The 27,221-nt window shown below is 54.0% G+C and overlaps 2 protein-coding genes across 7 annotated transcripts; both read right to left on the minus strand.

Moving 5' to 3' along the window:
• Nucleotides 1–12,607: 12,607 nt before the first annotated feature.
• HNRNPC (heterogeneous nuclear ribonucleoprotein C) lies at nucleotides 12,608–20,413 on the minus strand. 6 transcript variants are annotated; one of them, XM_059730418.1, is made up of 10 exons: nucleotides 20,306–20,413; nucleotides 18,984–19,140; nucleotides 18,680–18,705; nucleotides 15,454–15,714; nucleotides 14,772–14,886; nucleotides 14,236–14,283; nucleotides 13,846–14,006; nucleotides 13,371–13,484; nucleotides 13,001–13,158; nucleotides 12,608–12,910 (listed from the first exon to the last, which is right to left on the minus strand). In XM_059730418.1, the coding sequence occupies exons 4-10, from the start codon at nucleotides 15,692–15,694 to the stop codon at nucleotides 12,827–12,829; spliced, it is 921 nt and encodes a 306-aa protein (XP_059586401.1). In that variant the 5' UTR covers nucleotides 15,695–15,714; nucleotides 18,680–18,705; nucleotides 18,984–19,140; nucleotides 20,306–20,413; the 3' UTR covers nucleotides 12,608–12,826. The 6 variants fall into 6 exon arrangements, with proteins under 6 accessions (XP_059586401.1, XP_006260874.1, XP_006260870.1 ...); XM_006260812.4 differs by lacking the exon at nucleotides 18,984–19,140 and having other exon boundaries at nucleotides 14,811–14,886; XM_006260808.4 differs by lacking the exon at nucleotides 18,984–19,140.
• Nucleotides 20,414–22,586: 2,173 nt separating this feature from the next.
• Nucleotides 22,587–23,474, minus strand: LOC102566593 (probable G-protein coupled receptor 132). The gene has a single exon (XM_019487055.2). It carries the CDS (start codon nucleotides 23,472–23,474, stop codon nucleotides 22,587–22,589), a length of 888 nt encoding a protein of 295 aa, XP_019342600.2.
• Between the last annotated feature and the right edge of the window lie 3,747 nt (nucleotides 23,475–27,221).

Below are 27,221 nucleotides of genomic sequence, written 5' to 3' on the forward strand. Positions count from 1 at the left end.
TTTACGTTGGAAAAACAGGGTAAGGAGCTGAGGCCCAGCCAGGGCAGATCCAGTCCCGTGCCCCAGTTAGAAGACATCAGGGAATCAGTGTGAGAAGGGCCAAGACCTTACTCACATTGCCTTAGATAAGACTAGACAGCAGGAAGCTGTGTGAGCAACAGATTGTCTTGCTGCATCTCTGGCCTGCTCTGAATCTCTGACTTGTGACTCCATGATCTGAACCTCTGGCTTGTACCCTCCTGCCTCCTCTTGCTTGCTCCAGTTCCTTTCTTGGACCTCCCAGTCTGGATCTACTGCTTGCCATGACCATTACCTCATCTTGACTCTTAGCTTACTCTTTTGGACAAAGGCTGAGACGTCACTTTGACCTTGGTTTCCTCTCTGTTAAACCCTGACCTAGTGTGATCCACACTCAGATAGGTCCCCCATGCCTAGTCAACCATAGACTCATGGAGAAGTCAGGCTACGGGACCTCCAGAGGCCTCTGAGGAAGCTTTAAAAACACCCTGAAACATTCAGTGGCAATGAGGGCAGGAGTGGGGGAGAGAAATTCCCTCCTGGCAGCAAAGCCCAGAAGCATGGGAAATACCCACAAGAAAACATAGGCATTGCTAAGCCTAGATCTTCCCTGACCAGTGTGTCCAACTTCTTCCTGAACATCTCCAGCGATGGAGAATCCACAGCTTCCCTAGGCAGCTATCCCACTGCCTCTCTATTTCAATGGTGAAGGAGTTTTTCCTGATATCAGATGGGGCCGATTGAGAGGGTGATTCAGGGAGGGTAGAGGGGGTGATGGGGAGGGGGAAGAGCAGTGATCTGAGTGGCAAGGGGCGATTTGTGGATGGAGGGGCCAATTCGGGGCAGAGGGCAATCTGGGGACCGATGGGAGACAGAGGGGATGATTGGGGGGTGACTACAGCAGCAGAGCAATGATCCATGTGGCAGGGGCAAACCTGGGGGTAAAGAGGATGATTTGGGGGGTTGTTCCACCTCCCCCTGCTCCCCTTTCTCTTTCCTCGATTCAGTAATTTGGCCTCTGACTCCTGACCTTCCTCTCCGCTTGCGATTTGGACCTTGCCCCTGGATTTCCCCTGGATCTGGGACCTTGGTATCTGCTTCCTAATCCTGGATTGGGCCTGTGTTTCAGACTCTGCCCTGATCTCCGGACCTCCCCTGGTGGTCTAACCACTAGCCTCACATGGCCTAACCATTGTCTCACCTGGTGGTCTCACCACCTCCCCTGGTGGTCTCAGCCACTGTCCACAACTCTATCCATTGCATCTTGCATGGCCTCCACTACCCCGAGAGTGTCAGTGTCTGCTGCAGGGCAGGCACCATTCCCCGTGATGGGCTCCTCAGCCACTGCAGTGCCCCACAGGCTTTGGCTGCCTGCAGAGCTGCTTTAACACAAGCACAAAGCACTGCAGCTTCAGCTCCGATGAAGACCCGTCAGCAAGAGTGAGACGCCGAGGGCCCAGGCTGCTGCTTATAACACCTGCTCATCCTTTCAGACCACCTACAAGCCAGAGTCACCTCTGCCCCATGCTCTGATGGCAGCCCTGGGAAATTTGTGTGGTCTTGCCACCAGTGCTGGCACCTATTTAATCCCTGCCCCAGATCTACCCCTCTGGCAAGGTGAAGGTGGGCATGATGATCCCCCTGCCCGCTCCAGTCCTGTTCCTGGAGTGCCTAAAGCCTGCAGCCATTTCAGATCCAGCTCAAGTCCCAGCCCTGTTCCCAGAGCCCTGCTCTGGTTATAGCACCAGTCCCATCCTGGAGTGCCTGAAGCCGGCTCCCACTCGTGCTACAACCTTCAGCTGAATTAGCCTGATTGACCCTGCGCTGGATGGGTCAGCCAGACTGACCTTTGGGATGGCCCGATTAACTGCAAGGCAGCTGATTCAGCACAAGGGAACAGAGGTGGCCAATTTGGCAGCTCTCTGCCTAATTGACCTTGGCATCGCTGACTCAACTCAGTGATTCAGCCTGACTGATCCCAGGATAGGTGCACCTGCTAGACTGACCCTGAAATGGCCGAATCTGACAGTCTGACCCCTGGGTGGCCAAGTAACCCTGATTGATCCTGAGATGGTCGAGTCAGCCCAGCTGACCTGAGGTGGCCATCAGCCAGACTGACCCTAGGTAGGCCAAGTCGGACCGAACCTGCTTAACCCTGGGTTGGCTAGCCTGGTTGAACTAACTCCAGGGTGACCAAGTCAAGCAACCTGGCCCTATTGACCCCTGGGGTAGCCAAGTCACCCAAATTGACCCTGAGATGACTTGAGTCTATCAGATTGACTCCTGGGTGGCTGAGTAACTCTTATTGAACCCCAGGGTGACTGACTCGGCCTGATGGACCCTGGGGTGCCCAAGTCAGCTTGATTGGCCCTGAGGTGGCAAAGACAGCTCGAGTTGGCCCATTTGACCTAAGGAGAAAGATTCGGATGGATTAACCATGGGGTGGCTGAGCCGGCCCTATTGACCCCGGGGCGATGAGTTAGCTGAGCAGCAAACAAAGAACAGTTACTCTGGGATAAGCAGTTCAGGTGTGGGACTGCCTTGAAGAGTCTGTGTTAGTGCCTTAGGGTGACTGACTGGTGCTAAAGTGTTTGCCTAATGCCTGGTGTGTGTGTTTGGGGTATTCTTTTTCCTTTTTCCCTATGGTGTGTGTTTGCTTTTCTCTCTCTCTCTCCTTTCTCTCTCTTGTTCTTTTCTTTTCTTATCCCTTCTGGAGTGACTGACTAGCAGGGCTTGCTCTGGGCAGGGATGGTTTATATAATTGAGGGGTAAAACTAAGCTAAACAGCCATGTAAAATAGCAGCCCCCAGCGAACAGACTGGAAGAACAGGTATCCATGCCACATTACATCCAGGACCCAGAAGATTACTTGGTCAGGAGTTATGAGAGGTGGGTACTGGAGAGGCCAAAGGGTCATGAGGAAAAGTGGCAGCGTGTGACTACTCAAAGAAGGAGGCCCCCAGGATTGAAGAGCAGCAGATTGAAGTCAGCAACCACTTTCAAGCATCTCTGCAGTGGAAATGCTAAGGATGAGAAAAAGGAGAGGACTTCTGCAGGAATGAGGCAGAGGAGGCAGCAGTCTGGAGAGCAGTACAGGACAGGGGCTCTAGGACTAGTGCACAAGAAGGAAAAGAAGAGTGGTGGTGGTTAGTGACTCCCTTCTGTGGAGGACAGAGGCACCAATTTGTCATTTGGATTCAGGGTCCTGAGAAGTGTGCTGTCTGTCTGGCGCTGGAACTTAGGACATCATAGACAGACTGCCAAAGCTTCTAAAGGGCTCGGTGTTGGAAGGACAAAAACTGTCCTGACACAATGGAGGAACAAAAAGAACATCAAGTGACCATTGTGACTGCACAAGGAGCTTCTAAAATGCCTCACATGTAAAAGGAAATCGTACAGGCAATGGGAAAATGGGGAGGTCACCAAGGAGATATACCAGGAAATTGCAACAACCTTCAGGAAAAAAATCAGGAAAGCAAAGATAAAGAATGAGTTGCACCTGGTGAAGGAAGTTAAGGACAACAAGAAGAGGTTGTGTAAGTATGTTGGCCAGAAACGAAGGACCAAGGAAGCTGTAGGTCCACTCTTAACTAGCCCAGGAGAATTCTTAACAGAAGATGCAAAGACAGCAGAGCTATTCAACAGCTACATTACCTTGGTCTTCAAAAAAAATTCGAGCTGCAGCCAGGCACTCAATAAGGATTATTTGGATAAGGAAAGGGACAAGCTGAGAGAGGAGATAACAAGAGAGCTGGTCAGAGACCTTTTGATCAGGCTAAATGAATTAAAGTCAGGAGGGCCTGATGAACTTCATCCCAGGGTACAGAAGGAACTGGTAGAAGGGATCATGGAGCCCTTGATCTTTATGAAGTTGTGGGAGATGGGGCAGGTATCAGAGGACTGGAAAAGAGCCAACATAGTGCTTCTCTTTAAAAAAGGCAAAAAGGAGGATCTGGGCAACTACAGACTGGTTAGCATCACCTCAGTGCCTAGGAAGTTATTGGAGTTTATCCTAAGGAAGCAACATTTGCAAGCATCTGGAGGAGGAAAAGCTGATTGGAAGCAGCCATCATGGATTCACTGAGAACAAATCATGTCAAGGAAACCTGATCTCCTTTGACAAAGCAACTGCTTGGGTGGATGGAGAGACTGCAGTGAATATCATGTATCTGGATTTCAGCAAGGCTTGTAACAAGGTCCAAAAAACAAATTGGAGAAATGTGGCCTGAACAAAACTACTCTAAGGTGGGTAGACAATTGGCACCATAGCCACAAACAAAGAGTAATTATTAATGGATCCATGTCAGAGTGGCAGAAGGTTGCGAGGAATCCCACAGGGGTCTGTCCTGAGCCCGGTGATGTTCAACGTGTTTATTAATGACTTGGATGCTGGCATAGAGAGTGTCTTGAACAGATTTGCAGATGACACAAAACTGGGAAGGATCGTGAACACATTAGAAGATGGGAGCATAATTCAGAAGGATTTTGACAGATTGGAAAGCTGGACTGGAGCTAACAGGATGAAGTTTGGTGCTGACAAATGCAAAGTGCTACACTTTGGGAGGAATAATCAAAAACACAAATACAAAATGGGTGATACCTGGCTGGATGGCAACACCACAGAGAAGGATCTGGGAATCTTGGTAGATCACAGACTCGATATGTGTCTGCAGCAGCTGCACAAAAGGCAAACACCATTTTGGGATGTATCAATATAAGCATTTGGGGCAAAATAAGGAAGATTATCGTGCCTCTCTACACAGCACAATACCTCATCTAGAGTATTGTGTGCAGTATTGTGTGCAGTTTTGAGCTCCACATTTTAAAAAGGACATGGAGAAGTCAGGAAGGGTGCAGAGGCAGGTGATAAAGATGATAAAGGACTTGGAAAGCAAGTCATATGAGGAGAAGCTGATCGGCATATTCAGCTTCCGGAAAGGCACTTAAGAGATGCCACAAAAGCAACTGTCAAATACTCGTGGTTCAGTGTCGGGGGACATTGTCCCTTCTCCTCCATGTAGGAGACCTGGATTCAAATACTGAGTGCCAGGATTTGGTCTGGCCTTGGGGTACTATCTCAGTGGTGTAAAGGAGGAGTGAAAGGTCTAGGCAGGCTCCATTCCTGCCTATACATCAAAAGGTCTTGTGCCATCTTGTGCATACACCATGATTCAGAACAATCGAAGGTTGCCCACTATCATGGAAAGTAAAAACACCTTTCTCTGTCTTGCTGCAGAGAGTAGGGCATGGATGAATGGCCTGAAGCTGCAACAAAGCAAGTTTAGATTGGATATCAGGGAAATGAATGCCTAGAAAGTTGTGGATTTGCAACCTCACTGGAGATGGTCAAGAAGAGGTTGGACAGTTGCTGGTTGGGGATAATCTAGGCATAGCTGTGCCTATATTCTACCATGGGTATTTCTCATGCTTCTGGGCTTTGCTGGTTGCCAACCCCCTTTGTCCCTACTTTCTGCTATATGTGTTAGGGTGTTTTTAAGCCTTCCTCAGAGGCTTCCTTGGTTGTTGGCTGCAGCTAAGGCTGGGGATTTTGACTAGGATGTGCCAATGCTCCTGCTGGGAGCAAAGCCAGAGGTTCTTGCACTCAGGGTCAAACTGCTTGCCATATTTGGGGTCAGGAAGGAATTTTACCCCAGGATCCAGTTATTACCGACTATGGGGAGAGGGGAGGGTTGCCTTCCTCTGTAGTGGGGGACATGGCCTAGGTGGGATCCCTTGAGCATCTTTTGACTACATTTCATAGATGCAAAACATTGGCTGCTGTGGTTCCCCTGCTTTACCTGTGGCAGGTTAGGGTGTTAGATCTGTGTTGGGTCAGGGTTGATAGTCATCTTATGCAGAGTTTGATTATGGTTTATATGGGGTGGTTTGGATAGGGACAATCCTGCCCTATCCTGTCTGAATGTGTGTCTTAGTGAAAAGGCGTGTGTGTGTATGTCTGTATAAATGCATATGCACACACAAATCATATGCAATGTGTATGCTTATGTCATTGCAGGGGGTTGGGCTAGATAAGATCTGGAGATCCATAGTTTCAGATTTGGTAGGGTCGGAAGGGACCTGAGGAGATCATCTAGTCTGACCCCATGCCGTGGCAGGAAAGCGTAGTGGGGTCAAATGACCCCGGCCAGATGTCCGTCCAGCCTCTTTTTAAAGACCCCCAGGGCAGGAGCCAGCACCACTTCTTTTGGAAGTTGGTTCCAGATCCTAGCCGCCCTGACAGTGAAATAGCGCTTCCTAATGTCTAGCCTGAAACTACCCTCCGCTAGCTTGTGTCCGTTGTTTGTTGCAACTCCTGGGAGTGCTCGGGGGAACAGGGACTCCCCCAATGCCTGCTGGTCCCCCTTGACTAGTATGTAGACGGCCACTAGATCCCCCTCAGCCTTCTCTTTTGGAGGCTGAACAGGTTCAGGTCCCTCAGCCTCTCCTTGTACGGCCTGCCCTGCTGCCCCCGATCATGTGGGTGGCCCTCCTTTGGACCCTCTCTATATTGGCCACATCCCTCCAGAAGTGCAGTGCCCAGAACTGGACACAGCACTCCAGCTGCGGCCTGACCAGTGTCACATAGAGGGGAAGGATCACCTCCTTGGACCTGCCTGAGATGCATCTGTGGATGCACAACAAGGTATGGTTGGCCTTCCTGACCACATCCCCGCTGTCAGCCCATGTTCATTGTGGCATCCATGATGACTCCAAGATCCTTTGCTATCTTAACACTGGCAAGAAGGGAGTTCCCCAGCCTGTAGGTGTGCCGTTGGTTCTTCCTCCCCAGGTGCAGCACCTTGCACTTGTCAGTGTTGAACCCCATCCTGTTCTCCTCGGCCCACCCCTGTAACCCGTCTAGGTCCGATTGCAGCCTGTTCCTTCCTACTAGCGTACCCACTTCTCCCCACATCTTAGTGTCATCTGCAAACTTGAACAGGGTGCTTTCTACCCCCTCGCCCAAGTCACCGATGAAGATGTTGAATAGTGCAGGCCTGAGGACCGAACCCTGGGGAACCCCACTGCCCATATCCCTCCAGGTTGAATAAGACCCGTCCACCACCACCCTCTGGGTGCGGCCCTCCAGCTAGTTAGTGACCCATCTGACCGTGTAGGCAGTCCTTCCAGTCCTTCCATCCCTTCCAGTCCGACTTCTCTACGATTCTGTGACTAGGCTTGGTGCCTGCTGTATACAACGATAACATAAAAATAAAATAAACCCTCCCCCTGCCCCCCCAAAAAACCCTTTCTTGCCTTCATTCTGCCTTTGAGAATACCAGGATGCATATTATATTATAGTATATATAACATTAGATAGATAGATAGATAGATAGATAGATAGATAGATAGATAGATAGATAGATAGATAGATAGATAGATAGATAGATAGAGTGGAGTGCTTTTATATATATTCAGTGGAGTGCTTTATGTGTAAACAAATACAGTATTTAGGTTAAGCACAACCCCCTCCCCAGGGACAATCCCTGCACTGATAGGGATCACACACACACACACGCACACTCAAGATATCCCCATGCTGCCCCAGGCCCAGAAGCACACGCTGTCAAGGCTTCTACCCTTTATTGTCAAGAAATCAGCAGCTGTGAGTTTCTCTGGTTTCTTTTGATCAACCCCACCCCCACAAAAAAAGTTCCGTTTCATTCTTTCATGGCGGGGTGTTATATATATCTGTAAAGAAACAAAAAGGAAAATACGGGGGCGGAGAGTGGTGGGGAGAGTGGATGGGTGGGTTGCAGGGACGAGGGGAGGTGCAAAGACAGATGGGAGGACCCAAAAATGTACAGAACCAAAATTAGCTAGCAACCCACCCCCTCCTGCCAGACACATGAAGCCCCTCCAGGGCAGGGGAAGACACCGGGGAGGGGCTTTCAGAAACAGGACATTGGCTGTGAGCGCAGGGGTGTTGTGCAGGGAGTGTTGGGGCACTTTGGCTTCAGTGTTCAGAGGACCAAAGATGCACTTACCCACAGATGAACAATCCTCCTCCTCTTTACTTTGCCTGATTCTGCAGTGGGGTGCAGTTGGCAAGGGAGTGGGGGGAAACCAGTAAGAGACAGAAACTAGGGAGGAGGGGAGCCCCAGAACCAGAGCAGGAGCAGTGGCAGGGCTAAGCATCTGGTATAAATTACTCTTCTCTCCCCTCTCCTTCCTACAAGGGAAGGCTGGCTAGAAAAGGCCCCAACCCCTCCAGCCACTTGTGACCCTCTCTGCACTGAGGACACTGGGAGCAAGCCAGGGGTCAGGCTCTGCAGGGATGGGCTGCAGAGAAGCAAGGAAGAGCAGTTGCAACCCAGCATCTGTGTAGCAGGGCGCAAAAAAAAAAAAAAAAAAGGTTGCGAAATATTGGTCATAAGAATATATAAGAACAGCCATTTTCAGTCTCCTATGGCACACTGGGTCAAAGAGCCAATGCTGGAAGGAAGAGTGAATTAGGCCTGAGCAGGGTTCCCCCCCACAACCCGTCTCACTTGCAACCTCCAGCACTGAGGGTGTAGGAAGCTCTAATTCAGAGGCCGTGCCCCTCACACCCATGCTCAATAGCTACTGATGCCCCTTTCCTCCATGAATGTGTCCACTCCCTTTTTGAATCTAGCCGAACTGTCAGCTCCCCCTACATCTGATGGCAATGAATGTCACATTTTAATTTTGTGCCTTGTATATAAAAGAACTTCCTTGTCTTAGTTTAAAACTGATGACCCACTAACTTCTTTTTCTGACCCCCTAGTTCTTATATGGTGAACAACAGTAAATAATAAATTCCTATTGCCTATCTCTTCACTATTTACTATTTTGTAAACCCTAACCATGGCCCCTCTTCAAGAATATCTTTTCTAAACTGAATAGACCTACCTCTTTAGTCTCTTCTCATCTGAAAGACCCTCCATAGCACTCATCATTCTTGTTGCCCTTCTCTATCTCCTTTCTAGGGGCAGGGAACAGAACCGGGAACAGTCTTCAAGATGTGGATGCACCGTGGATTTATAAAGGGGCATCATGATACCTTCCATTTTGTGCACAATTCCCTTCTTAATAATCCCTAACCTTTCGTTTGCCTTTTGGAGGGCTGCTGAGCCCTGAGCTGATGTTTTACTGAACTATCTGCACTGACTCCCAGATCTCTTTCCCATCTGGTAATAGCAAATGTAGAAACCATCATGGTGTAGCTATAGTTTGGGTTATTTTTTTACCCATATGCATCACCATAGGCAGACAGTTTTTTGGGTAAATCTAGTATCTTTCATTAGGCCAACTCAAATAGCTGGAAAAATTCTTCTTTGCAAGCTTTCGGATATAAATACCTTTCTTTCAGCTGCCAATGAATTGCCTATTGGCTTGATCATGCCACCTCCTTCTGTAGTCCATACATACATTTAACTGTAATGACAAGGCTAATGAAACAGTCTTTTGATGAAATGCATTTAGTTTTGTCTGTTGTGTTTTTCTAAATCGTATATGACAGAGGAAATGAATGCACACTCCAATAAAGCTTCAGTTTTAAACAATAATCTGGGCTCAGGGCCCGTTTATTAGCGAAGCTTTCAGTTGCTTCTTACTTGGAGGAAAAGTGAGCGCTGTGTTAGATGAGATAATACACTGCACTGTCTGCACCCCCCAACCCTTTTCAAAACCCTAGAGCTGCCCACCAACATCTCGAGGCGTCAGTGCTGGCTGGCAAACAACAAAGCAGCTGCTGCTGCCTCCCGTGAAGGGTGAAGCGAGAGTCAGCGCAACGTCCCGCTAGGCACAGAGGTGCCGGATTGGCCTTCTTTGCACTGCGATCGGGTTAAGGAGAAAGCAGAAGCCTGATGTGGGTGGTGTGAGGGTGGGCCACCCCAGCCGCATGCAGCCTTCCCAAGCCCTGCATCCACCCAGCTCTGCGCTGGGTTGCTGCTCATGGCTGGAAGGCAAGCCCCGGACTAGATGATCCCTTGAGGTCCCTTCCAGCCGTACTTCGTTCACCTCCATCATAGAGGGGAGAGAAGCTGGGCCAAACAGAGATTATTACCGCCACCTCCCCCTGCTGTGACATCTTGTGTCCACAGGGCGTCAGCAGTCTACTAGGAGCCAAAGGCCTGGACGGGGGCAGAGTGAGCCGGGATAGGCTGGGAGGGCCCTGTAGGCAGCTTTCGCTCTGATTGGTTGATCGGCCACACTTTCCAATTGGCCAATGGGAAGTCAGTAGCCCCCCCCCCCCCCCCCCTTGCCACTGTGCATGCCAATTGGTGCAGTTAGGATCTAGTTGCCCCATGGTCAAGGCAGAGGCAGAGGGGAAGCTACTTGAGGGCCTTGACCAGAAGCCAGGGCAGGTGGTGGAGTGGGAAAGCCAGGCTGGAGGCATGCTGCTCTAGAAAAGAGGCAGGAATTTCTTAGGGCAGCATCTTTTCTCGGACCAGCTGCACAGCCAGGCTAGTTACACAAGCTTGCCAACGCACCACCTCCTGCCTCCAGTCCTGGCACTAGGAAGCCAAACTCCATGCCAACCACCCAGCTGGTACAGCACAAGATCCCACCCCTGGGAAATGCACTTCATGCTCGCTGGCACTGTGAGTCAGGTCACTGAGAAACCAAAGGGCAGCTGGGGGCAGGGCCCAAGCCTCCAGTTGCAAAGATCTCTGGCATGGGGGGTGGAGAGCAGAGTGGGTGCATCCCAAGCCTTGGCAGGACCTCAGGGCTAGGGAAGGGGGCACCGCTGCCAGCCGAGGGATCAACCGCCTTCGGTCTCTGCAAGCGAGGATGCCTGGTTGTGGAGCTGCATTCCCAAGCGGTGAAGTCTGCACTAGGGATGCTAGCTGTGCTGCTCACCGCTTCTATGCATAGGCATAGACAGCAACGTGGTACCGCCTTGCCCATGTGCATCCGTGTGCTCCAAGCGCTGGCCAGACAGCCCAGACAAGTAAAGCAGGGACAGCAGGAAGCAGTGGAAGCTTTGTGTGGCCACAAGTAGACTACTGGTGTGAAGGGGAATCAGACCCTATCCCTGCATGTGTAGAGCAGGCTGGGCTGATTCTCACCCCTCCTCTCGCACTAGCACATCTGGATCTGGGCTAGTCCCCCAAATCTCCCAGGGAAAACATATCGGGGCTGCTCTGCTCTGCCCCTGCAGACAGATCAAGGTAAGGCTGTGCCACCCCCTGAAGCCAGATTAGACCCAAAGACTGGACCTGGCCAGCAGAACCTGGCACTGCCTATCAAGATTGTGCACGCCTGTGCCATGAGAGCAAGGCGTATGCTACTCACTTCTACACCGAAACAAAACTTTATTGGAGAGTGTATTTGCTTGCCCCATCACACTTTACATATTTAAATCAGAAAAAAGAACTGAGCAAAACACATTGCCTTTAGTCCTGCAGACCTTAGTATTAATTGTGCATTGCTTTCAGGCTCATAAAACCCAGTCAAGCCTTCTCAAGTCTCTTGGAAGTGTGGTATTTTCACACCACACTAAATGTTTTTAGCGAAGTTAAGAGTGGACAGGGCTGGGAAATGGGAGCGATGCGACCAGAAGCAGCAAAGAGAGCACTGCCAAACACCAGAAGGAAGGATACCTGGATTAGTGGTACGTCAAGAACATTACTGAGAGTGTTGCTAACCCCTGGGGAGAAGTTTAGCAGGAATCAGGTAGATGGCAATGAGCTATGAAGTCAAGTGACTCCGTTAGCGCTGCCCGATTAGATATGCTGCAGCTGCCAGGCAGTTGGCTTGAAATTGTGGGTGGAGAGGGAATCAAAGTGAGGGGGAGGCAGGGAAGCAAGTGTATCAGTGCGCTCCCCTAATCTGCCCTTGAAGCAACAATGGCTCTAGTATTAATCCCCTTGCCAGCCCACAGCCCCCCAACTGCCAGCCCCCCACCCCCTTCAACGCTACCCCCCCACCCCTTAGGCCCCCATGCTTCCTGCCCAAGCAAAGCACTCCCCCCCTGCAACCTGCAGCGGAACAGGTGCTGGGGGGGCGGGGGGCGCATCACGTGGCCTGTGGCATGTCCGATCACCCCTGGGATGCAGCAAGAGCAAGCACAGCCACAACACTGTGTGTGTGCTGCCAAGGGCATAAGACGCCTCCACCCAGCAAGACTGATACCGGCCCCTGCAGGGAACACACTGCTCCACTGCATCCAGGAGCAATTCCCTGCAAAGGGAATTGATGCTGAAAGCCAGTTGGGGAAGTAACCACCGTCTTCTCCCACCCAGTGATGCCCAGACAGAGGGGCCTCAGAGGAAAAGCACACATCTGCCCTCCTCCGGGGAGCAGTGGCTGTGCACCATGAATTCATAACACCCCAATCATAGGGCTCCGGGAGCCTGGTCAATACTGGCAGCTACCAGGAGACAGACTGACAGTGGCTGGCTGCAAGTGTAGGACGCAGGGTGGTGATCAGCCTAAGCCCCACATGCAGCATCTAAACCTCCTCCATACCAGGTTCTTGTTCACTAGGACGAGCATCTTTTACTCCTCAGCCTGCTGGCAGGGAAAAAGAGGGGCCAGGCCTGCTGGCCGGTCAGACAGTTGGGCCTCCTGCTATCCCTCATGCCTCACCCCGGAAATAACAGGTACAGGTTAATGCACCAGGTAAAAACCATACGTCCTTTTTTATTGTTAAGTCATAAAGAGGTATCAAAATTAAAAGAGGAAAATTACAGGGGACTTAACAGAACTACGATGAGAGCAGGGATGTGGCAGGAGACAACACCATGAACACAGGGGGCGGGCAGTGAGGAGGAGGCGGGGGAGGGGCCAGTGACAGGCTCAAATATCAGATGGGCACCTTGCCGGGGGCTTCACTGGGTGCTTAGGAGTCATCTTCGCCATTAGCGCTGTCTCTGTCGTCCTCTCCTTCCTCTGCCTCCTTCTCGTCACCCTTGATGGACTCCAGCTATGAGAGGGGACAGGGATGGGGGGGGGCGGGATTAGAGACAGGGACGCCCGCCCCTACTCCCGCTCTCTTGGACCCCCAGGTTCATACCTGGTCGTCACCCCGATCCTCATTATCATCATCATCCAGTAGATCCCCCTCCTCAGCAGAGTCATCTGCCCCTGCCTCAGACTCCAGCTTTACATTGCTCTCCTCCTTCTTCATGGAGCTGCTGCTCTGCTCCTCCTCAGACTTGTCGTTCTTCTGCTCTGCAGGGGACAAGAGAAGAGGGGCACATCAGGGGAACATTCTGCCTCCTAGAGACTATACAGTCTTTCGCGCAGCTGCTCCAGAGGGAAGAAAGAGCTCCCTCCCCCTCCACATGAAAGAAAAAGCTTCCCTCATCCCACTGCCCCCTGGATGGGGTGGTCCCAAGGTTCCCAAATAGGAGCCCCACACCCATCACCGCCCGCCCTCTCACCCGTCTGTTTACTTTGATCCTTCTCGATCTTTTCCAGGCTCTCCAGCAGGGAATCCACTTTCTGTTTGATCTGGGTTAGCTCCTTCTTAATGGTCTGGAGATCATCACCTTTCACTGAAAGCCAAGAGGACCAGGGCAGAGATCAGTTTGTGGCCCCGACGGGTTTGAGGCCCAACCTAACAAAGATACAGACTACTCCATATCCCCTTCCACTCCCAGGGCCTGAGACTAAGACCTAGATGCCAACACAAGCAAGAAGCAGATACACTACAAACAACACATGTGGCCCAAGGCAGACCTGCCTACTTGTCCTCTAGGGAAGAGCATAGGATGCATGAGACACGGCTGCCCCCTTCCATCAGTGAATCAGGGCTCCAGCAAGGGAACGGAGGACTGGGGGGCAGGGGGAAGAGGGGGTGCACTGTGTCCCACCACCCCCACTCCCCAGAAGCAGCACCATGGATCTGACACGTACATTTACCAGACTTGGAGGAGGATCCCCGCTGGCCACTCTTGGAGTTGAAGCCACTCTTGCCACGGCGGGAGGTATTGCCAGAGACACGCTGGCGTTTTGAGGGCACCACCGCTCGGGCGATGGGGGGAGGTGGGGGCACACGTGCCGGGTAGCTGTACATCCTAGGAGCAGGGGAAGAGAACAGGGTGAGCCCCCAGCCCTCCACCGCTAGCATGCAAATGCCCCAGAAGAGCAAGCACCCCAGACCCAAAAGCACCTGGGAAGGCTACTCACTGCCCTTCAGAGGGCCAATGGCACTGCAGCTCCCACATGGGAATCAATGGCTCCACCCCCTTCCCCCTGGGCTGCAGCTCACCAAAACACCTGCGGTATGCAATGACAGTGACATACCTGTCATAGTAATCCCGCTGAAAGTCATAGTCCAGATCAAAGGAAGACCTGAAAGAGAGAACCCAAGCAATGGGATCAGGAGGGGCAGGCGCCCAGGAGTAGGGGAAGAGGTGGGGAGGGACCCAACTGAGAAGGTGAGGAACATGGGTGCCAAGCACCACACCACCTCCCATGGAGGGAGGGCAGAGCATCCCAGCCTCCCCAGACTGCCAGTGCAGGTCACACGCACAGCATCTGTGCTGCAGGCAGATGAGGCAGCTTTATTGGGCAAGCCCACCAGTGCCTGCCTCTGCCCCTGCATGCTCCCTGGCACTGACTGAGGTGAGGTGGCATAGGCCTGGGCCGCCACTCCCCAGTCCCAGGTAGCCAGGGGTCACAGCCCAGGATAGGGGCTGAGTGGCCAGGACATGCTCCCCCAGCGGAGATACCTCCAGCAAGCTGCCTCCCAACAGTCCCTCCCCACCTCTGGGAGACAGAAAGAGAGGAGGTGCCCACGCACAGCACCAACGCGATATAGAAAACATAACGGTCCCGACCTGACTAGAGGGGACGGAGAAGGTGGTGCAGCTACTGACCCGTACATCTCCGCCGCCGATCGCTTCACACCCGCCTTGCCTCGATTCACCTTCGGCTCGGCTGCCAGGTTTATGTCTGAGGAAGAGATGGGTGTGCAATGAGGGAGCAGCCCCATTCCTTACTAGTGCCAGAGCCATGGTATTGTGACCAAACAGGGTTTGGGTGGGGAACAGGCAACATCACAACACACAGGTCAAACCCATCCCCCCAGTCCGAGCTCCCAACTCATTTACTTCTGTTCAACTTGCTTCCTCACTGCCAACAGCTCCTCCCATATCATGCGAGCGCATGGCACAGGGTGGCATGTGCTCTGTGCATAGGGGTGGAAGCCAAGGCTCACCCAATACCTAGCGAGCATCTTGCCATCTGCAGGCTACACAGGCCAGGTCAGAGCCATGGCCAGGGGACACTTCCTGATGACCTCCACTGCCTCTGGCCTAAGTGTTCACAATGGGACACAAACAGGGCAGCATGCACTTCTGGGGGAGGCAGAATGAGAGCAGGCCAGGGATAAACTTGTCCTGTGTGGGGTAAAGGCATCTGGTCCAGGGTAGTGCCACAGCTGCACACTCACCGAGAACCCAACTCACAATTGCCTGCCATTCCTGAAGTACAGGCCAGGCACACCTCAGGGACACTTACCTAGGACCTGGCCAGCAATCATCCTGCCATCCTCCCCCGCCACAGCTGCGCGGGCATTGCGTTCATTGACATACTGCACGAAGGCAAAGCCCTTGTGCACGGAGCAGCCCACGATCTTGCCATACTTGGAGAAGATGGCCTCCACATCGCTCTTCTTCACCACCAGCGTGTTGAGGTTCCCGATGAAGACACGCGAGTTCATGGAGCGTGGGTCTGTCTTGTTGGTGACGTTGCTGGCCATGGCTCACGTGCAGCAAGGACCTGCCGGGGCAGGCGCATCAGGCAAGGGGCAGCCATGGTGGTTAGAAGGTCAGAAGTGTCCCCCCCCAGCCACCCCCTCCTCCCAATCTTGTTCCCAGCATCATCTGCCCCAGGGACTCAAGTGCTTCAGGATCACAAGGGACCAATCACAGAGCCTCCCACTGCAATGCATAGTAACACCCGCTGTACAAAAGAACAACATGCCCATGGCTATACAGTGATGCAGGGCAAACCCAGAAATTCTCCACTGGCTTTGGGTACAGGCTCCAGAGCACCCGGAGGTGCAGAAGTAAGGGTAAGAATCAAAAGGGTTGGAGAAGAGGGGGTCCAACACCCCAGCTTAAGACACGCTTCTAGGTGGTGAGAGAAGGCCCTTGTCCAGGTCCTGGGTTCGGGCTCCTCACCATGACTACAGCCCACACCAGAGTCAGCCAGCCCCACTCTGAATGGAAGCTGACAGACACCTGCGAGGAAAACTAGAAAACCCTTGAGACCAGCAGGCCTCAGGAAGCTGGCCCCACTGCCACTCCCAGGGGCCAAACCATGGGCTGGAGCACCAGGACCTCCCCCACACTTCAAGTCTAGTTGGCATTTTCAAAGGATCCCAACTGGCAATCACAACCTGAACCCTGCTAAGGGCACTCAGCGTGCATGAGTGCCTGATCTTTTCCTGAACCCTGACAGGTCGTGGCCTCAACGACTCCTTGCAGCAGGGAGTTCCACAGGCTGCAGTACCTACACAACATCACAGTGCCTATCGGCACTGTACCTGCTGCTTTGCTTATCCTTCCCAGCTAGCCCCTTCTTTAGTCCTAAAACAAACTGCAAATAGCAGCTCCTGATCAACCTGCTCCATCTTGCCCATCTCACTAATCCCCTCCCACCCTCCCCTCGCCAGCAAGAACCTCATCCTTGCCACGGTCAGAAGAGGGCAGACCTGCCATCCAAGGCCCCTCGGCTCCAGCCACCCACATTCCCCCCATCCAGCCACGAGGGACCAGGCCCAGGCACCGTGGCATTGCTGTAGCACCTCATGGACCCATGCACCTTCCCAGCCACACTGCAGACACACAAGGCAGCCACGAAAATGCAACAGTGTAGTCTCTGAAGGCGCTCAACCCTGCAGCCCTCGCTGAGAAGGGACAGGGAGAACACCCAATGGGCATGAGATGCAGATGCACTGAGGACAACGGTCACATGACCATGAAGTCATACTGCACAGACTTAGAGCATGGCTTTGAGACACCAAACAGGCTGCACTCCAGGAGAGCTGAAGGAGGGTCTGGGAGGGACAGAGTGCCAGCCTACCTCCTCAGGGTCTCGCTCGGCCTTTACACTACACTGTCCTCAGAAGGGACAGGCCGACAGAGAAAAAGCCATTTGACCCTCTCCGCAAAGGCCAAAGGCAGGCAGTAGGGAGGGGGAGGGGTTACAGCTTCCTCCCTTCAGCAGGCTAGATGAAGCATCTCCCAGGAGCTTGGGAGCCTGTCAACAGAGTCACCTGTCCCGAGATGCTGGACTGTAACTTGGTATTCAAAGGGGCCTGAGCAGCGCTGTGGGAGGGAAGCTTGGGAGCTGAAAGACAAAAGGCTACAGGGCAAGACTGAATGCCATCTCCAGAGCGTGGTGAAGACTCGAGAGCCAGAAGACCACGAGCACAGCATGGAGTACTACGGACAAATTGTTTCTTCCTCACTGGTGGCTCAAGCTCCTGCTGCTTTTGCAGACACAGCACGGAAACACAGAAAGCCTTCTAGACATACGCTGTTCCTGCACACGGCTCCAGGCCTGACCTGCCATCCCACTACAAGGGACAGCATGCTTCTATGCACTGTTCTAGGTCTCATGTGGTGTCCTGTGCTCAGAGATGGTTTCCTCACTGGGGAAAGGGAGGGGGAAGCAGGCAGAAGGACATTCACAGGAGGTGGAAGGTTCCCCTTTAGCAGGGGACCAGCCTGCCCAAAGGCAGGGGAACAAGACTCCCATGGCTTTTTTTCCTCCTTTGTCCAGGTCAAACCCAGATGTCTTCCTGAAGCACTGCTCACGGCACGTGGGGCACCAGCTCTGCAGAGCCGCTGCGGTTCCCATAGCCGGGCCTTCCCTGCGGGGTCTATTCTCCCAGCACTAAGGCCACAGCGCCAGGGCTCCCACCACGCTCCTACACAGCTCTGCCAGCCAAGGTGACAGTTGTGACATGGTGCTTCTAACCCTAAACCAGGCCTGCGGTATAACACAGGATCCTTGTGCTGGGGACTCCTCCATGCCTGGGCCTGTGGCTCTGGTGGCCAAAGCTCACAGTGAAATCTACTGGCCTCACACCTCTTACCATCGCCTGGGATGGGTTTGTATCTGCTCCACGGGCGGTTCCATTGGCTGTTGCTGCCGCTCCAGGCCAGGTGTCCGTGGCGTGGTGGTGGGTTGTTTTGAGGGAAGGACGGCGTAGAGGAAGAGAGCAGGAGGAGGGTTTTGGGGGCACAAGAGGAGGGGGCTGTTGGGGAAGGGCCATCGCCACCACAGGCGATCAGCACCACAGACATCATACGGCAGCAAGTTTAAAAATGGCACAAACGAAAGATTAAAAAATAAAAAAATAAAAAAAACAAAAGAAAAAATAAAAATACAGACTTCCAGAGACGCTCTAAAACAGTTCAGGAGAAACCAGGTCCCAATCTCAGCAGTCAAGGGGGGGAAAAAGAGTTAGCGTGATCAATCCACTTTAAAAATGCAAAAACCTTGTTGTCTCTCACAAAGGGTAAAAACCCAGCTCAGTCAGGAACACTCAGAAAAACGCGATTTCATCTGGTTAAAAATCAGCAGTGTCATTTATCATCACCATCAGTAATATATCAGCATAGTAAAGTCATCAGCATTATAGTAGTATAATAGTAATAGTAACTAGCAACAACAATAAAAAGGAAATCAGTGGAAAGGCAGGAAAAATGGAAAAAAATGTGGAATAACTTACTGTAGCTGAAGATCAAAAAAATCTCGCTGTAAAAAAACAAAAATAAAAATAGCCCAGATTAGAAAAACGGGAGGTGCCGAAAGGTCAAGTCAGCAACGATCATTTCTGTTCTCTCCCTCTCTCTCGCGCTCTGTGGTTACCACAGAGCCACGTGGGGAGAGCTCTTGGTAGGAGACAATCAAAGCCCTTTGCACACCACCACTGCACTCTAAAAATACCCGAGAGGTCAGCTCATGAGGGGCTAAAAGGCTCCTCCTCTCTAACCCAGCTGCTGCAGAAAAAAATAGACACTTTGCAAAATTACATCTTAAATCCAGCTCCAGCGTGGCGCGGGGAGCGCTGAGCCCCGGGGGCACTGTTAAAAGGGCTCTATAAAATGGGGAGGTGTGTGTGTGGGGGGGGGAGGGGGTTAACACGAAGCTGAGCTCCAGTGAGGAGGGATGGGGTTTCGCCTCGCTGCCCTGTGGAAGGAGAAGGGACAGGTTGAGTCAGGGTTCCTCGGAAACGCTGCGCGCCCCTCCCGCGCCCCCGCCCCGAGAAAGGCCTGCCTGCCTCCAGGGACCCCCGAGCGCTCAAGCTAGGGCTCCTGCCACCAATCCTGCGCTAACCCCTCCGCTCCGCTCCTCCGTCTCCAAGGAAGCAGCTCAGACGTCAAGCACGGCGGCAGGAGGAGATTCGAATGGGGGGGGTGCATCGTGCAGGCGGGGAGGGGGGAAGTGTCATGCGAGCCTATCCTGACGGAGGATCCTTGGAGCTCAAGCTGCCCTGAGGGTGCGGGGGGGTTGCGGGGGCACGCGTCCTGCTCCAGCCCAGGACGCGATGCAACGCTGACGCCTCCCCGGAGGCACCGGCGTTACCTACGGCAGGGAACAGGGGGCGAGGCAAGGCGAGGGGGCCTATTCCTGGTGGAAGGGGGGGGAGGGGGAGAAGTGAGGCCCGCGGGGGCCGGACCCGGACCGTGCCCTCTGGCTGCAGGGATCCGCATGCAGGGCCGAGGCGCAGGCAGAGAGCGGCAGGCCGAGACAGGAGCCCCTTCTTCCTGCCCACTCGAGGCTCTGCTCCAGCTGCCGCCCACCAGGCCGCGTGCCCCTGCAGCACAGGCCCCGGGAGCCAGACCCCCACCTGGCCGAGACCACTGCCGCGTGGCGGGGGAGGTGGGGATGGAGGTGAAGGCGCCAGCCCCCCCCTGCGCGCCCATTGGTCTGTCCCAAAGAAGCGGGAAACCGGGCTCTGCAGGCCGCACCATTGTCCCCCCGCGGGGGGGGGCGGATTCCTCGTTTTCCCATTGGTCAGCCCGCGCCCGGCCGCCCCTCAGCGATATCATCCCCTCCACCCCGCCATGGTGGTCTCTCCCGTCTGAGCCGTACCATTCTTCTCCCCGGCTCCCCCCCTGGCCCCGCGATGGTCTCGCCCAGGAGAACAGGCTGTGGTGCCTGGACTGCACCATTGTAAGCCGGGGGAGGGGCGGGATTCCCCCGCGCTCCCGGCCGGGCAGAGCCGCGCCGAGGGGCGGGGGGGGTCCGCTACCCCCAAATGGCGCGGGGAGGCGGAGCACACCGCGGGGGGGCGGCCCCGCGCTGTCCCAGCTCAGCCTTGCGTGCAGCGGCGCAGCAACGACAGACTCACCGCTAGGCCCCGCTCAGACTTCGAGTCGCTCGCGCTCCCGCCGCGGCCTCCTGGCTCCGCGCTGCTCACAAAATGGCGCCCACGCCGCCCTCTGCACCGCTCAGCCCGGACTAATCCGAGTCCACCCCGTCCCCGCCCCCATTGGAAGAGAGGGAACAGCCTTATTCACTGTCATTGGCTGGCAAAGAAGTCAATCCTGCTACTGGCCAATGAGAGAGGAAACTCTGAGGGGTGGGAAACGGCGGGTTCGACCCCCCCTGCCTCGGCGGAGTGGGGGCGTAAGCAACCACTGGCTGCTGCTCCCATCGCTCTACTCCCGCAGCCCAACACTCTCCTCTGCTTGGTTAAACTTGCTGTCAGTCCACGCCGCAGTCTTTTCTCATTGGGTGAACGGCACATTCGATTCCGCCCCTGCCTCATGTCTTTCTGTGATTGGTCATTAAGCCTTTTACGGGCCCACCTCTCTGCATCGATCCACCCTGAATGGCTGGAACTTCTGTCACTCCCCGGTAATTTTAGCTCTTATAGGCTATAGTCGAGGAGGCGGGATGAACAGGGAAAGACTCGCGGGAAAAGCCCCAGGGAGCGGGGCGGAGCTTGTGACTGGCAGCCAGGACCTTGGCATGGGCGCTTTTCTATTGGTCCCGGTGGGGGATGACGTACGGCTCCTGTCTTCCCCTCCCACACTCCCCTTGTCAGAGACCGGCGCCGGCTGTCGAGCAAGGCGCGTTCGGTGGAAGGGAGAGGGCTGGCGCGGATTGGTCACGTCTCCGCCAATCGCTGCTGGGCGCTGCCTTTCCCGAACGCTCATTGGCCAGTTTGAAATCATTGATACCCTTGCCAGAGGGGGTGGGGCGAGAGAGGGGGCTGCGAGTGAACTGGGTCTGCCCAGGGGTTTCCCTCCCTCTTGCAGCGTCCGGCGCTTAGGGCGCTTCTCCACGTTCATTAATGCGCTTTTGCTAATGTTCATTAAATCTAGTACCTCCACTGAGAGCTACTGGAACAGGCACATTCGTTTAATGCACATTAGCAAAAGTGCACAGCTTTTTTGTGATGCTTTAATGTGCAATAAAGCAGGCGAATGCACATGAAAGCAAATGTGTACACATGCCCTGCACCCCTGCTCAATAGCTGCTGCCGCCGCTTTCCTCCAAGAACTTCCCTGGTCCCTTTCTAAACAGGCAATGCCTGGCACTGCAGGGACCAGCTGCTCTCTATCGCCTCTCAACCATCTCCCCTAGATCCCAGTCCATCACTGGTTTTCACACAGCGCCTGTCCAGTGTTGCCAGCTCTCAAGAGACCAGTCCTTCCCGCACAGCTATTGACTCTGGAATCGGGTGATGACACTAAACTCTCAATTTTAAGCCCTCCCGGGGCAGAGAACGGCTGAAAATCGTGCCCTGTGAAGGTGCAAGGCCAGTAGGCAGAAAGATCCAAGCATTTTTACTTTAATTTGGCGATGCACAATCACTGGCGATGCATACACCCCCTGAGTGTAGCGGTGCACCCAAAGGCGACACCAAAACTGCTGGCAGTCACTGCTTGCTGCCGACACTGCCGGCAGCGTCTGTGGGCAGCCCGCGGACGCCGCTGCCTGCCATTACAGCAGTGTCTGTGGGTGGTCGCCGACTGCTGGTTGGCACTTGCTGCCTTACCAGGATTGGACAGATGAACCCTCAAAAAACAGATAGGCTCGTGCCCCCATAGCCAGTAGTCTAGACGCAGGTCTGAGCTGGCATCCATCCAACCCTACTCCAATGTGGTCGAAATTCAGACCGCTATCCCACGCCCCGCCCCCAAGTCTTTCAGAAGCAGAAGCTGTTCACACCGCTTCTAGTTCCGGTTTTTATAACAGCGATGCTGTGGCCAGGCTGCCTGGCTCTGCTGAGAGGCACAGAGCTGCTCTTCGCTCAGGAGGCAGCTGCTGGAAGTAGCATGGCTACATGCATATGCCACTGCAGCAGAACTAATTAGTATAGCCATGTCCGGGTGTCACCAGGGGGACAAGTGGACTAGCTGGAGCAAAGCCATGGCCCCCTCTCCCCTGGGGCAGTCAAGCTGCAGGCAGCACTGGGCTTTCCCCCTCAGCAGATGCAAGGGGACGCTGCCTGGGGCCACTCCAGGGCCAGCATTCCCAAGTTGGGGTGGATCAGGTAGTCATCACGTATGCCCAGATGCAGCCCTGCCACTCAGGACTGTCCTGAAAAATCCTACCCAGGGCAGTCCCTACACGCACCTCTGCCCCTGCCAAGGAGGATGGTGGCATTGGGTCTGACCTTGTTACGACGCTGATCTCAAGACCATGTTTCTGAAGCAGTTCCTGAGCTCTGCCCTCCCCTCTTTGAGGAGCAGGATGTAGAGAAGGGGATCTGTGATGTTGCCCAATGTGGGGATGCTCTTTGCCACCTGGCTGTAAGTGAAAAAATTCTTCTCCAGATGACACGTGTCAGAGTCTGGTGACGTCATCTGGCGCTTCAACAAGAAATTCACCTGATAAGGGAGGAAGAGCAGGAAGAAGGAGATGATGATGAAGGACATAAACCAGCACATGTGCTGCTTCTTCTCCTGCTCCAGGGATGACACCTGTCTAATCTTGCACAGGACCTGGATGTTGCAGAAACCCATGAAGAAGCAGGGTAGGAGGAAGGAGATGCTCAAGACGGCCCATCGGAAACGGACGTACTTTATGACTTGTGGGTAGCAGTCATAGCAGCGGTCTGGCCCCAGGTTCTGCAGCCAGTTGCCCAAGGAGCAGAAGCCAATGACCATCATCCACATGGCTGCGCTGATCGTGGCAGCACTGCGCATTGTCTGTAGCCCGTGGAAGCGCAGGGGGTAGACCAGGCCGAGATAGCGCTCTGCAGCAATGAGGCACAGGAAACTGTTCTTGGCGTAGAAGTTTGTGAGGAAGATCAGGTGGACCACCATGCAAGTGATCTCCCCCAGGTCCCAGCGGTGATCCTGGTAGCTGTAGTAGATCCAGAAGGGCAGTGTCAAGGTCTGCAGTAGGTCAGCCACCACCAGGTTCATCACAAAGACCGAAAGGACCACAGCCTTTTTGATCTGGGACACCAGGACCCAGAGTGCCAAGAAGTTCAGAGGCAAGCCAGTCCCTATTACCACGGAGTAGATGGGAACGAGGAAGTACTTGGTGGTGTTAAAAGCCATGGGGCAATAACAGCTGTTGTTGTCGTTCATGATGTACTCTCTGCCCTAGCAGAGGACGGGGTGTCTGCCAAGAGCCTTAGTCCCTGTCCCACAGGAAGGAGGGCCTCGAGCTCTGCTCCTGAAGATCGCCTCACCTGCTTCTCCAAGGGAGCTGCCTCGCCGAGGGAGCACAGTCACTTTATGGACTCCCAAACCCCGTTCCTCAAGGGATCTACAAAAGACACAAAAAATCTGGATACGGTAGGGTTGGGGGCACATGCAGACCACACAACTCCCCCCACTCACCCACTCTTTATCAGGCTGAGTGGTCAGGATTTCATAGCCTGCACACTGGGATCTGGTCCTCTGCAACAAATGCTGTAGCCAAGCTGGGCTGCCTGATCAGATCTGCAATGACTTGCTATTTTTTTTCTTTCCTTTTATTTTTCACTCTAAAAAGCAAGGAAATCCCTGCAAACCTCAGCAAACCAAGCAGAAATTAAAGGCACAAAGGTCGGGACTGGCGGAGGGCTTTCTCGCTCTGGCCGAGTGACCTCCCTAGAGCATCTCACAGCTGGGGAAGGAAGAAGAGCCCTTGCTTTGTCTGCATCTCTGCTGAACACTAAGTAAAGGTGGCTTCAGCTGAGGCAGAGCAAAGCAAGTCACTCGCAGCAGCGGAAGCGAGATTTCTAGACAGCCCCCTGCACAACAGCATGAGCAATCATCTTGAGGTGTTTTAGGGGCAATGCAGGGAGAGCAGCTGTCAAGGCTAGTCTTCAACAGCTTGAACCCCTGGGCTTTGCTCGCATCTTCCCTCAGGAACTTTGGCGGAAATGCAGCTGTTGCATTCACGTTCCTGGGAAACTGCGGTTCCATCTGTCTCCCAGTCCCAAGTCACAGATCACCACTTCCCATCATTTGCTGCCATGGCAGAGCTGTAACGTACCTGCCTTCTTTTGGACCCGACGCTGTCTTGCAGCGCTGCCAACATAGCTGGCTCTCCGCCTCCTTCTGTCTGATTTTCTTTCTGCCTTGTCCTGATAGTACAAGCACTAGGCATATTCTAGAGGTCTGCTCTAGCTGAAGCTATTAAAACAAGGTTATCTGCATATATTAGGTACATTTATATAAATCCCATTAATGCCTGGGTCCTGCGCTGGAATTTTTGGAGCACGGTTCTATTACGCTTTCCGTGTCTGCATTGAGTTATGAAAGCATAAGGATGCAGACCTCGCTCACCCCTTTCTCCATGTTGCCATGCCTATCTGTTGCATGGTTTATTCCCCTTTTGCTTATTTCCCCATCAGCTGGAGGCCCCAGGAGTCAGCATCATAGAGTTTGGCCAGAATTTGTCAGACTGGATCATGCCAAAAACCTTCTCAAAACCAAGCAAAACGCAGATACTTAAGGCAGCGTGTTTCTGAGCTGTGCTGGGGAAATCAAGCAGGGTCCTGCTGGCTTCCCTGGGAGCTCAGGGGAAGAGAGGGGAAAGGAAGCATAGTATTTAGGGTCGGAAGGGACTTAAACAGATCATCGGGTCCGACCCCCGCTATCACAAACTTCTATGCCAAGAATGGCTTCCTGTGCCTCATTGCTGCAGAGCGCTATCACAGCCTGGTCCACCCCCTGCACTTCCATGGGCTGCAGACAATTGCGGTGCCGCCAAGGTTAGCGCGGCCACGTGGGTGATGGTCATTGGCCTCTGCTCCTTGGGCAAATGGGGGTAAGGGCAGAGAGCCCCATAAAGCACTCACCTTGAGATCCTGCTGCTGCTTTGGTGTGTGTTGACAGCTCGGCGCTGCGCTCTAGCTCTAAGCTGGTGTCTTTCAGTGGTTTCAAATGCGTAAGGTTGTGGTTCAGTTCCGTGACGCTGAGAAGATCTCTGCAGACAGCCACAATGTGGTAAGCAGGAGAAAGCACACAAGGAAAGAGCACATATAAGGTGGGAGCCAAGAACTTCACACCAGAATCTGCCCTCTTCACACGGAACAGCAGAAAAGGGGAAGGCGCAAGTGAGGGACAGGTGCCACCACGCACGTCCTCCCCATGACACGGGGGTCCCACCACTGGGCAGGTTGAGGTGTCCCTTGGCCAGCCGAGGTGCCCCAGGGAAGGAGTGAGGAATCCTCCAAGACTCTGGGTCAAGGAATGGGGTTTCCCTTCCACAGGACATCAGCCCCAGCAGTACCCCAGGTCAGTCAAGTTGTTTCCAGGACAAAGCTTTCCAGTGCTTTGCCTGTGTAACAAGCTGGGCTGGTCATAGCACAGTGTCCTGGGGGAATCCCAAACTGAGTCAAGCCCCTTGGACAGGTCCGCAGAGGAGCTAGGGGCTGCCCTGTTTGTCCTGGCCCAGCTGGGACTCCTGCAGAGGAGCCAGGAGGGACAGTGATGGCCAAGCAGGACTGTCCTCCAGCCCCCTGCTCTCCTCTTCCCACCACCGCTGCATCTTTAGGGGGTTTGGGACGTGGTCTCAGCAGCTGGTAACAGAGTGGGGGGTAGATTTCTGACCCCAGAGATGCTGATTCTTGTCCCCTCTCCCCCCCTGCAGCAGAAGGATTGGGCTCACTGTGACAGCCGGTGAGGGGACTCCTGTTTTTAGGACCTGGGCTGGGAGATCAGGACTGGTTCTCACAGCAGGGTGTAACAGAGGCAGTCTGCAGGGGAGGGGGGGGGGCATTGCCCAACCACAAAACACAGGGTGACCTTTGCAGATAGGCTGCTTTTGAGCAAGTGCTGCTCTGCTCCTGGCCACAAAGATAAATCATATCAGTGATAGGATGAGAAAGACATGCTCACATGCCCTGAGCACACGCTGCCCAAGCCCCCTGGCCCCCGTGCACACATGTGCACATGCTGGGGCCCCCAAGACACCCAGCTGCTTTGTTCCTCTCCTCCTTGGCCAGACTCTTCCCACGCTGTTCTCTGCTGAGAGAGATTCACGGGACCCGGAGCACAGCTCCCAGCCTGACAGAGCATCACTCCAAAGGGGCTTTTTGGCATCACCGAGGAGCCCTGCTCTATCCCAGGCTACCTTCACCCCCTGTCCCCTTCATCTCCATGCTGCTTCAGCTCTCCTGGGTCTCCAGGCTCATCTGTCCCCAGCAAAGCACCCATCCCACCCAACTCAGGGCTCACACTCTCACGGCAGCCTCATCATACAATTGACCAACCCGACCTCAGACCACAGGGATTTGGCCCATCTGACCTCAGGCTGCCCAAGGTGGTGACACTTATTCCTCCATCACCCCCATGCTCCCTCCTTGCAGCCTAATCAGCTTATGCAGTGCCAGATTACAGAGGATTGTCTGCCTCCTTCCCAAGAGGGAGGCAGGAGGAGTGTGTTGGGGCAGTGTGCTGGAGCCAGGCGTAGTGTGAGGGTCCAGGACCTTGTACAGACCCCACGCAGGCCATGAGTGGGGCCACAACACCTGGGCATCGTGCAAAAGGCTCAGCCTAGGGCACAAGGAGACAGCCCCAATTCTAGGCGTCATGTGTACAAGCGCCCAGAGCCCAGTTGTCTGGGGAGACATGTCCCTGGCCCTGCTGCCCCTCACACGGAGACCTCTCAGGGGGGTCAGGGAGGGAGTGCAGGGCAGCAGGTGCTGCAGGGCAGAGCGGGGAACAGGCACAAACAGCCCACCCCAAAGGAGTAGAGAGAAGACAAGTCTACAGCACACGGTGGGCTGGGAGAGTCCGGGCCAGGGGGTTGCCCTGCCCTTGTTCAGTGTCAGCCAGGAAAATTATCCACAGAGCAATGCAGTGGCTGCA

Source organism: Alligator mississippiensis, chromosome 7, assembly GCF_030867095.1.
Source record: "Alligator mississippiensis isolate rAllMis1 chromosome 7, rAllMis1, whole genome shotgun sequence".
NCBI classification, from domain to species: domain Eukaryota; kingdom Metazoa; phylum Chordata; order Crocodylia; family Alligatoridae; genus Alligator; species Alligator mississippiensis.

Coding starts and splice junctions, on each gene's coding strand:
- HNRNPC (XM_006260808.4), bottom strand. CDS start 15,694: ATGGCCAGCAACGTCACCAACAAGACAGACCCACGCTCCATGAACTCG. Junction 13,159..13,370: donor GGATCAAAGTAAACAGACGG/GTGAGAGGGCGG, acceptor TGTCCCCTGCAG/AGCAGAAGAACGACAAGTCT. Junction 12,911..13,000: donor AGGATCGGGGTGACGACCAG/GTATGAACCTGG, acceptor CCCCTCTCATAG/CTGGAGTCCATCAAGGGTGA.
- LOC102566593 (XM_019487055.2), bottom strand. CDS start 23,474: ATGGCTTTTAACACCACCAAGTACTTCCTCGTTCCCATCTACTCCGTG.